The 10855-nt window shown below is 57.1% G+C and overlaps 1 protein-coding gene across 1 annotated transcript in view; it reads right to left on the minus strand.

Moving 5' to 3' along the window:
* The window catches only part of COL13A1 (collagen, type XIII, alpha 1), a 126683-nt gene extending 115834 nt beyond the window's left edge, over positions 1 to 10849 (minus strand). The window contains exon 1 of the mRNA XM_014530363.1: positions 10720 to 10849. Within this exon, the coding sequence (XP_014385849.1) occupies positions 10720 to 10764 (45 nt within the window). The 5' untranslated portion in view covers positions 10765 to 10849. The remainder of the gene's footprint in view (positions 1 to 10719) is intronic.
* Between the last annotated feature and the right edge of the window lie 6 nt (positions 10850 to 10855).

Consider the following 10855-nt stretch of genomic DNA (forward strand, 5'->3'; position numbering starts at 1 on the left):
TGAGGACCAAGGCTCAGAGGCAGGACCCGGGCTGCGCAGTGCTGGCTCTGTGGGCCTCATCCCAGGGACCACAGGAGACGCGGCCATAGACGGGGTTTGTGAGGGCAGCAGGCCCCTGTGCGGCTGCGTGCCCCGGGGCGCAGGCAGCTCAGCAGGGTGAAATCAAAGCGGAGGAAATCTAGACACTCAGCCCACACCCACCAGAACTGGACTGGCCTGGTCTGCTTCGGGGGAGGGGGCCGTGTGCTGGGGCCCCCGAGGGCGTGTCATGGGGTGGGAGCCTTAGAAACTGTCTTCTCCCTCCCGCCACTGCTCTCTTTGTACAATGGACTTGGCGCCTGATCACAGGCTCCCAGGGCCAAAAAAACAGGGGCCCGAGGGCCGTCCGGATGCCATTGCCTCTGCCTCCTGCTTCACCAGAACCACAGACAGATGTGGCCCCGGGCTCTGCAGATCAGAAAGTCGGGGAAGGGAGGTGCTGCCCCTGCCTGAGGTTTCTAGCCTTCACAGGAGGAAGTCCTTCCTTCCAGCTAACCAACAGCCCTGCTGCCTCGGGGGAGTCAGGACCTGGACTTAAACCTCTGTGGATGTGGCTGGGAGCCCGGTGAGCATGGGGCCCAGGACCTCAAGAGTTTCAGGGAGTCTGGGGTCATCGCAGGGCCACGTGCAGGATGAAGCGGGGGCCCCCTACAACAGTGTGGGGCGGGACTGGGGGTGAGAGTGCTGGATGAAAGGCAAGTGCCTCTTCTTTCCTTCCCTCCCTCCAGCAGATGGGCACTGAGCATCTGTCTGTGCCAGAGCCATGCCAAGTGCTGGCAGCACACAGACTGGGCTGGTTCAGGCAGCCCGAGCAGAGCAGACATTCAGGCTGCCCGCATGGCGCTTACTCTCTAGGGAGGGCGCATAAGCGTCTACAAACCACGCACATCGACAGGAGGCCACCACTGTCATCAGAGTTATGGCTGGATGAGGTGCCGAGAGCCTGTCCCGTGGCATGGACTAGGCCGGCCCATCTGGGGACCCGACAGCTGGGCTGAGGTAAAGGACGAGCATCAACGAACCAGGCGAGGGGCCCAGGTACAGGGGAATGGCTAAGACCAGACACGGCAATGTGCTTCTATGAACCAGGCACGGGTCTGGCACATGTTCATTCATCCAGCACTCAACCACCCAGGCATGAAGGAGGAAACTGGGACAGGCAGAGGTGAATGAACGTGCATGACGCACACAGCCAAGAAGGGCAGAGGCAGGACTGGAACCAGGAAGCCGAGCTCAGAGCCCAACTCCCTCCACTGTGGATGCCTGTGACCCAGGGTGGCTGGAGCGGGGAGGCTTGGCTCTTTTCAGGGGATTGAAATATTACAATAATCACAATCCTGTTCCTGGAATGCCAAGCACTGCTCAAAGCACTTGTTTTTACTTGTTTTACCCTAAAAACAACACCCATAAGAAGGAGGTCCTCTCAGCATCGCCCCCATTTTACAGGGGTACCACCCAAAGTACCGAGAGGTTAACCAACTTGCCCAGTGTCGCCCAGTCAGTGATTAGCAGAGCGGGAGTTAGACCCGCAATCGGGCTCCGGAGTCTGCTCGGAGACTCAGAAAGTGAGGGGAGGGGCGTCATGAGGCTGGAGAGGGTGGCAAGGGCCAGGGCTCATGGCCACTGAGAGCAGCAGGAAGTCACTGAAGAGTTGTAAGCAGAGAAGTGTGGTGATGAGAGTTTTTAAAAGATCGCCCTGGCTGCCGTGTGGGTGGTGAAAAGGGCAGGACAGAGTGCAGACAAGTTAGGAGGCTCCTGCCACGGCCCAGGAGTGCCCAGGGCAGTTCAGGTGGGGGGGCAGGAGGGATGAAGAGAAGGGGACAGATCTGGGGGTGCTGAAAAGGTGTGGTCAGGGGGCCTGGAGGGGGTGCAGCTGGAGGCTAGTGCATTCACAGATGAAGGGGTGCTGGGGAGGTCTGGGCGTCTTGTTCGGTTTAGACAAGGTGAGTTTGAGGTGCTTTTGAGACATCCTGGAGGGCTGGGGGGGTGGGGTGTAAAGATAGGTCTGGCGCTCTGATGAGATGAAGAATGCACATGACATTACAGCCAGAGCTGTCCAACCACGAGACAGTCACCTGCACAAGGGAGTGAGCTCCCCATCACTGTCAGGATGTAAGCCTGAGAACCAGACACGTTGTGGGGGATTCCTAGTACAGGACACAGCTCCCTTCCGTCCAACACCCTGCTCTATGGAGTGGGGAGAGGCTGCAGGTGGCAGGACCACCCTCCAACCTCCCATGTCCCCAGTCTCCCCCTTCACCCAGGAAACCTCAAGTGCCACACAGGGAAGTGGACTAAGGCTGCTCCTGGCAAAACCCCAACGAATGCCCTTCTAACCAGCGCCCTTTCTGCATCCTTGTCCCCCTTCTGTCCTGCCCTACTGGCCACCTTGTCAGAGCATGTCAGATGCAGAAAACATCCAGGGATGGCATCTACAGAGTCTCCAGGGATGGCATCTGCAAAGCCCCCTGGACGGCAGGATCCCAGCCTGGGGCAGCGACGCCGCCCTATGGCATCTTACAGAACAGGTCGGAGTGAGCTTCCTGGCAGGAGGGAGGAGTGAACGGGGAGAGCCTGCCGCAGTGGGAAACGCCGAGCGAAGGGAAGGCCAAGACAGGACCATGGGCATCAAGGAGACCAGTGAGGCTGGGGCAGAGGGGTGGGCGGAGGGGGGAGGCGAGGAGAGGAAAGCGCGCCGAAGAGGCGGCAGAGCCCGGCCCATGTGGACTAGAGCCAGGGCAGGCTTTCTGGGAAACCCACAGTAGCCTCCCGGGAGGGAGACAGGGCCCCAGTGTCCCCCTGAAGGCCGTGCCCAGCCTCCCAGGCAGGCAGTTCCGCCCCTTGGTGCTGGGCTTGCCCTTGCCCTTGCCCTTTGAAGGTCGGAGGAACCCCTGCTGCTGGCGGCCCCATCCGCCCTTTGGTCACCGAGAGTTTTCTTCAGGGAGGCCCCCACCCGGGCATGTGGCATGCAGCTGGGGTCTCGCTGGCCGCCCAGATGACACCCAGGAGAGCCAGGAACCAGCCTCCCAGCCACTCCCAGCCCCGCCTCAGTTTCCCTTGGAGGAGCCTGCCGGCTTCCTTTACTCACGGAGGACTCAGCGAGCGGCTCTGGGAGGGCAGAGTCCGACCAAAAGGTGTGGGAGAATTCCCGAGGCTCCTCCTAAAGCTTCCTGTCTTCTAGATGGCAAACTTTCAGTGCATTTTGTTTTATTTTTAAACCAAAACAACAAACTAAAAAATCAAAACCAACATCCTCCCCCCTCCCCCCCCCAAAACACACAAAACCTACTGCTTACCCTTCTTTAAACCTCCCAGACTCAGACTGCACAGTGCACGGTGGGACCGACATCTCACTGTGATCCTCATCCCTGTCACCATCAGCCCCGCAAGCACGCTTGGCACCAGGCGAGGGCTCTGGTTAAACGGCACAGGATGTTCCGGCCTGGGGCTCACAGAAGTGCTCTCTCTCTCTCTCTCTCTCTCTCTCTCTCTCTCTCTCTCCATAAGAGGCTGCCAGACATGGAGCTTGTTAGACACCCTAAGCCCACACCTTCCCCATCGGGATTCATATCAAGGTTTTGGGAAGTGGGTCAGCGTAGTGGGTCAGCCAGCCTGTCACCGGCTCCGAGCAGGCCTTTGAGGGTGTGCAAACATGACGACAAGGAGGAAAGAATAACTTTAAAAAGTGTAGTTACGATAGAAATGTTAGCCTTATCTTGTTTCAAAAGGGGCATTCAGTCAGCTGCATAGACGGACAGACAGACATGTTTATACTAGTACAGTAAGGCTACGGGGAGGAAGAGGGAAAAGAAAGGCCAGGGCAGGGGGAGAAAACAGAACTGGGAGCGGGGCTTTACAAACACTGCTGCCGTGTGGTGGATCCAGGTCTGGTGCTGAGCTTCCCAGAGGACAGCCCAGTCCAAGAGACAAGAAGCAACGCGCCCTTCCTGGGAAGCTGAGCATCCTGGAAACCAGGCTGACACCACAAATGGCACCCCCAGTGTCGTTCCTACACAAAGATGGCATCGTGGGCCCGATGCCAAGTCAGTGCAGTAAATGCCTCCGCGGTGGGAACCAAAGTGAACTGAACCAGTCCCCAGCCCCTGGCCTATGTGACGGGCCTTAGCTGTATGGTACCTTATACTAGTGGCTCAGAATGCTGGCTCTGGGGTCAGACTGCCTGGGTTCAAGGCATGGCTCTGCTATTTACTAGCTGTGTGACCTTGAGGAAGTTACTTAACTTCTCTGGGCCTCCACTTTCTCTTCTGCAAGAAAGGAAAAATAGAACCACTTCATAGGATTGTCGTGAGAATTAAATGGATTAATAGATGTAAAGCTCCTTAAACAGTGCTCAGTAAATATTAGCTGTTAATGAAAGTTGTGGACATGGCATAGCCACCTTGTATCTCCTCCTCTGATGAGGGAGGTAGTAATGTTGCTATTAATTGAATGATTCCATTTAATTCTGCAACAACCCTCAGAGGAGAATGTCGTCATCCGTTTTTACGGATCAAGACACTGAGGCTCAGGCACACAACTAGTTCGTAGCAGCGGTCCACGTGACATCAAATGCCATGGTTTTGCTCACTTCAATGTTCTGCTCTGACCAAACATGCCAGGCAGCCCGGGCAGGTGAGGTGAAGCTACTGACCCTCAAAAGTAGGAGATGGGGGAGGAGGGTGCTCCCAGCTGCTCTGTCCAGTGGGAACACATCATACTGAGCCATCCCCACTCTCCCAGCCAGGACCAGGGGGAGTTAATCATTTCACCCTCTGCCGGTGGCTGCAAACACCCACCTCCAGGGCACCATCCCCCCAGCAAACGCTGAGCATACGGCTGGGTCTGGGGGTGTGGGTGTGGGGAGCAGCTGACTGAGGTGGCTTCACTCGCCTCCGGCAGGGCAACCTGAAACCATCAACTAATTGGTGAGGGCTGCCTCTTATGTGCCAAGTCCCTGCCTAGACTCAGGGACCCTGAAACTAGTGAGCCCTGTCCCTGCCCCTGGGTGGTGTGTGAGCAGATGGAGAGACAAGACATTTAAAGGCAATAGAGAGGAGGGCACACTGTGTGTGAGGCTGAGCCATGGATGGCAAATGGATGTTAACTTGCCCTTGACTCTAATAGAGCGGGGGTGGCAGCCTGGTGCACGTGGTGAGAGGGATGCGGAGGCCCATCTCGGTTCCCTGGGAGTCATGGCTGCTGTGGTTCCGGGATGAGAGAGGCAGCACGTGCCACGTCTTATCTACTTTCTTCTCTGAGCTAGATGTGTGGCGTGGCCGGGAGGTCCTGCAGGGAGAGAGCCCATTTGGGTTGGATGGTTTGGGAAGGTTTTCCAAGTGGCCCTGGGCCAGTCTAGAAAAAGGGAGAGGCATCTTTCGGAGAGCGCCAAACTAGGAAACTGCTGAAGACCCATGGCGTTTCCTCTCAGGTGCTGTGACTGTTCCCACCACCTTCCCGCGAGGGTTGGCGGCCTAATGAGCTCCTCCGTCTGGCTCGGAGCGACCAGCTCGCTTTAAGGCCTCTGGAGAAGCGGCAACACTTTAGGAACTCTCCCTGGCTTTATCGATAGTAAATATTGCTCTGCGCTTAAAAAACTCCATTAGAGCCATGGAATAGCTCTTTATCCTGAACGCAGCTCACTGGTTGGTGGTAGCTCCCTGGAACGGTGTTGGGAGGAGTCTGGGGCAGTATGTCAGTGCGGTGGGAAAGCGCTACCATGGATGAGCAAGGCCTGCCGAGGGCCAGGGAGTGCGGAGTGGAGCACACATGGGCCATGTCTTTGCTGTCACTTGGCCAGACAGTGAACTGTGGTCTGAAAAGGAGAAGAGACGTATGCAGGACAGGGGGTGTCTCTGAAACCTGGTTTTGCAGCCTTCAAACCTTTGTCCTCACCTGTAGGGCAAGAATGGTGGACTGGAGGGGCTCTATTCCCTCTATTTACACCCACAAGGCTAGGCATTTGCTCACTCCAGGGCAGGACGAGGAGTTTCAGGACTGACACAGTGGAGTCCTCACTGCATGTGAGGGCACCTGGATTTAAGGTCTGTTCATCACTGAGCTGGAGGCAGCTGTGATCTCCACAGATCTTCACAGACCACGCCCCTCACTGTGTCACACACACACTGTCCCTTTAAGAGCCTGCTCCCACCTTCATCTCAGCATCTCAGCCACTGCTTTGATCTCTCCCTAAACCCTCCTCTGGAAAGGACCCAATAAAGGGCCCCTGTACAGACCCTATAAATGTGAGACATTCCTATTACAATGGTTGCTCTGACTGTATTTCGGGATGAGAGAGTCTGCCTGGGGTCCCTTAACATCCACCTTGAAGATGGCTGCTGACACCCCTTTGCTCCCCCTTGGCCTACAAATGGATTTGACGATTAGATTTTAAATTCCACTCCCCCCTTTCACTGCACACCCTCTGTCCAGCCATAGGTGACATCTGATTTCCTCCATTTGGGACATTCCAGCTTCTCGCTGCACAGCGAGCACGTCAAGTAACGGCAGCTGGAGTGCTCATTAAGGGTCCCAGACCAGGAGAGCGGAGCCGATGGGGGAAGAGTTGGGGCCTGAGGCCTGGAAGCCACACTCCCAGCTCCCCAGGAGCTGGCCCCCCGCCCCGTCCTCCTCTCCCAGAGGCTGGCCCTTCTGCTCACATCTGCCTCTGGCTCCACTTGCTCCAGGCTCCTCTCCTACTGGGTCCCTTCAGCATGGCTGGCAGCTCCCTCCTCCTCCTGCCTCACAGAGGCTGTCTGTGCCCTGCATGCTGCTTCCCCGCTGGGGTGTGTGGTGTGAATGTGCCCCTAGATTCCTGCCTCCAGGCCATGGCACAGGCTGCATAGGCTGCCCAAGGCCCTTCTTCTGTCCTTCAGGGAGTGGCCCAGGCCCACCTGCTCCAGGACTGGTCGCCTGCCGCAGGTCCCTGGGAGCCCCCAGCGAGCACTCCCGTGGTCCTGAGCATGGCCTCTGGGGGCGGCACCTTTAAGTGCGCTCTTCCATCTGCCATCTCCTGAGAGTCCCACAGCGTCCCCAGAGGGAGGCAGGGCCTGGGGTTTCTAGAGTAGGGACCCAAGCTCAGGGGGTGGCAATGCCCAGCTGGAATCCTGGTCTAGGCCCCAGTATTCACAGGGGGCCTGTGTGCCCTGCGAGAGCAGGAGCCCTCTGCCCATCCATTCCACAGGATCACGCTTTACCAGAGCCATGGCCTCCTCTCTTCCCTGCATTTTCTCTTCTCCCAGGGGTTTCAGCCAGTTCCAGCTCCCCTTCTCCGCTCACCCGTTCCTCACCTTTGCCGTTTGCTCCCACCTGGGGGCACGTACCCCAGAAAGGAAAGGTCTGGGGTGCAGGAAGGGCCTCAAGTTGCTCTGGGGACACCGTTGCTGGCCCAGAGTGTTTTGCTCCTGACACAGGGCGGGAACTTCCAGCATGACGTACATGTTGCATGTCTGTGCTGTCCAGCCTGGTGGCCACTAGCCACAGGTGTCTACTGAGCACTCATTGGAAATGTGGCTAGTGTGACTGAGGAACTGAATTTCAATGTTATTTAATTTTAATTAATGCAAATATACATGTGACGAGTGGTTACCATATTAGACAGAGTGACCCTTAGAGCCCCTTCAGGAGCCCCTGGACTGAGGCCCCACCCAGGACCATCTCCACACAGACTAGGCCACCCCCCATCCCCACCCTCAGGACAGCTCTCTCCCTCTAGTTACAACACCCTCTGCTACTGACCTCAGGTCCCACCACTGCAGCCACCCTTTCCATTCACCCCTCTCTGACCCCATTGGCACCCCTAATCTGGGTCACAGTCCCCTCGGGCCTGCACTAGCCTCTTGTCTGACCTCTCTGCTCTGCCTTAAGTTCCCATACTGCCTCCTTCTCCAGTGGTTCTCAACCTTCCTAATGCCGCGACCCTTTAATACAGTTCCTCATGTTGTGGTGACCCCCAACCATAAAATTATTTTCGTTGCTACTTCATAACTGTAATTTTGCTACTGTTATGAATCGTAATGTAAATATCTGATATGCAGGATGTATTTTCATTGTTAAAAAGTGAACATAATGAAAGTATAGTGATTAATCACAAAAACAATATGTAATTATATATGTGTTTTCTGATGGTCTTAGGCGACCCCTGTGAAAGGGTTGTTCGACCCCCAAAGGGGTCTCGACCCACAGGTTGAGAACCGCTGCTCTAGACCCTTCCATGGCTCCCCACTGCTCTTACATAGATCTGTCTCTAAGGCCGCCTGTCCCTCTCCAACCAGATCCTGTATCATGCCACCCTCCCAGCTCTCCAGAGTCTCGCGCTTTCTTCAGTTTCCCAAGGCAAACCCTCCTCTGACTTTCAGCCTCCCGTTGTCCCTAAGAACACGGCCCCCCCACGCATTGCCTTTGCCTGGAAAACTCCTATTTAGCCTTTAGAACTTTGCTTGAAAATCACTTTGCCAGGAAGCCACCGCCATCAGGTATGCTGCATGTTAATACATTCCCCAGGCCTCCTCTGCTTCCATTATCACAGCACTTTCACACCACGGACTCACTACCCATCTTCTCCTTTGTGTCCTGTTTGCCTGTGCGGCTAGGAAGGCAGACGTGTGTCCACACAGCCTGACCCACAATTGGTTCTCAGGAAACATTTGCTGAATGACTGGGTGAAAATGGACAGAGAAGGTGGCAGGACATCGTGCACTGGAAGCAGGGTCAGGAGGCCTAGGGTCTAGTCCTGGAGCGCACCATGTGACTCTGAGTGACCTACCGCCCCTCTCTGGGCCTTAGTTTCCCCATCTGTGAAACGGGGTCAGTTCAGGTGCTCTGCGGATGAGCGGTCTAGAAGTCAGTGGGGTGAAGATGAAGCAGCAGTTTCATGAGGAGGAATCAGCATGGAAGATAACACTGTCAGCCCCAAGACCTTAAAAGCATGAGACTTGGCATGGCTAAGTCTTAAACAGAGGAAGCAAGGCTCTGGGAAAGGGCTGGGGCATGTCCTGGCCAACAGGAGGGGCCAGGAAGGGGAAAGCGTGGTGAGAGGAACTAAGCAAAACTCTCAGGGTCTGATGCTTGTCCCTCAGCACCCAGCACCCAGAGACACCCCGGAGAGCCCTACCTGCCCTCAGACCCTTTCCCCTGCACAGCCAGTCCCATGTGCACTCAGCCAGCCCACAAAGGCTGCCTGCTTGCATTGCTGAGCCTAGAGCTCCCTGCTTGCCCCAGCCGGTCCAGGGGACGGTGGGGCCTGACCGAGCCCTCTTGGATTCCCTATCGCCTGGCAGAGCAGGGGAATGAGCTGATAGCAGCAGTCGTGGGTGAGCCAGTAAACTAGCAATGGCAAACTTGCCACCCTCTCTGCTCTGGCCACGCGGCCTCCCTCTCCTTGACCACCCTGGAGAGGGGTGGCAGGTACCAGCCTCTGCCTGGAAGGGGCACCTGAGAGGGGCCTGGCTGAAGGAAACCGGTGCATCATTCATTCCAGAATGGATACAATGTCACTACAGCTAGAGCTGGGCTCTAATGTTTGCCATCGTCGCCACAGCTCTGCCAGCTCAGAGGGGTTAGGTTATTTGCCCCAGGTTGCACAGCTTCAAAGCAGGACCTGCTGGACCAAGGCCCTGCTCCTCACTATTCCACATCACTGCTTACTAAGAGGCCCTCCCAGTTTTTCCCATCAACCTTCCACAGCAGCCTCTTCCAGTATCTCTTCCCAGATGGCTGCACCCTCACCTGTGGGTCCTCCCCATCACCGGGCCCTGGATCCCCTGTGCTGTCCAGATTCCCAGTCACCAGGCCTCATGCCCTCACTGCCCAGCCTTTTCTCCGATGGCACCAATAAGACTGCATGCCCCTCCTTCCCGGGGAGGGTGGGTTTTATGTACTCCCAAAATCGCCCTGGCTAAGAGGCTTTCACTTGTGTTCATGAACATTTTGGGAATGGGAGAAAGCTCAGTATCCCTTTCCCAGAGAAACACACAGACACAAAACGTTGTGGGACTGTTCCAGAGGGTAGGAAATGAGAAACCCAGCTTAGGAACCAGAGGGTATGCAGAGCCAGGGAGACCCACAGCTGGGCCCCAGTGGTCTGGGCAGCGGGCAGGGACCAGGACACCCCCTGCTGCAGGTACTGCCTCCCGTGGCCCCCTCAGCCCCTTGGATGACTCCCTCCCTCTCTCTATCTTAAAAGAAACGTTGGCAAGAAAAAGGCAGTACTGATCCTCCAGGGATAGATGGGGAGGGCCATGGGGACAGCAAGCCTCGGCCTGGGGCCAGGGGACGCAAGTCCCCAAGCATGGGCGCTGGGAGGCTCTCACCCCACCCTGGTGGGAGAAGTGGAGCTTGGCCGCCTCTGAGCGCCTCTGCGCGCCCTGCCTTCCTCCACCTGCCCAGCGCGCCCAGGGCGCTCCCAGCCCCGAATGCGGGTGGCGGGGCGGGGGAGGGGGGGGATATGCTTGCCTGAGGCGAGATTGAGGGGGCCTGCGTAAGCCCCTCGGGTCCTCAGGGTCCCTGGTAGGGCGTCATCCGTCCCCGCCCCCAACCCCTCCCTCGGATACGTTGTCCGAGCTCCCGGGCGCACTGCGCAGCGCGGATAGCAACTGCCCGCGGGCACCGGCGGATGGAGAGTTTGGAAGCTGCGCGAGGGGGCGCCGCGGGGAGGGATAAAAGCCAGCAACAAAGAGCACAGACCTCATCCAGCAGTTGGTTGACTCGTCCCAAAATAGCCGTCTCCATCTGCTGCTCCCCGCACTCGGCTTCCAGGCGCAGCACCCGGGCCTGCAGCTCCACCGTCCGAAAGTGGGCGAGCAGGCTCAGCCCCAGCGAG

This window comes from Myotis brandtii, unplaced genomic scaffold, assembly GCF_000412655.1.
Source record: "Myotis brandtii unplaced genomic scaffold, ASM41265v1 scaffold735, whole genome shotgun sequence".
In the NCBI taxonomy this organism is placed as follows: Eukaryota; Metazoa; Chordata; class Mammalia; order Chiroptera; family Vespertilionidae; genus Myotis; species Myotis brandtii.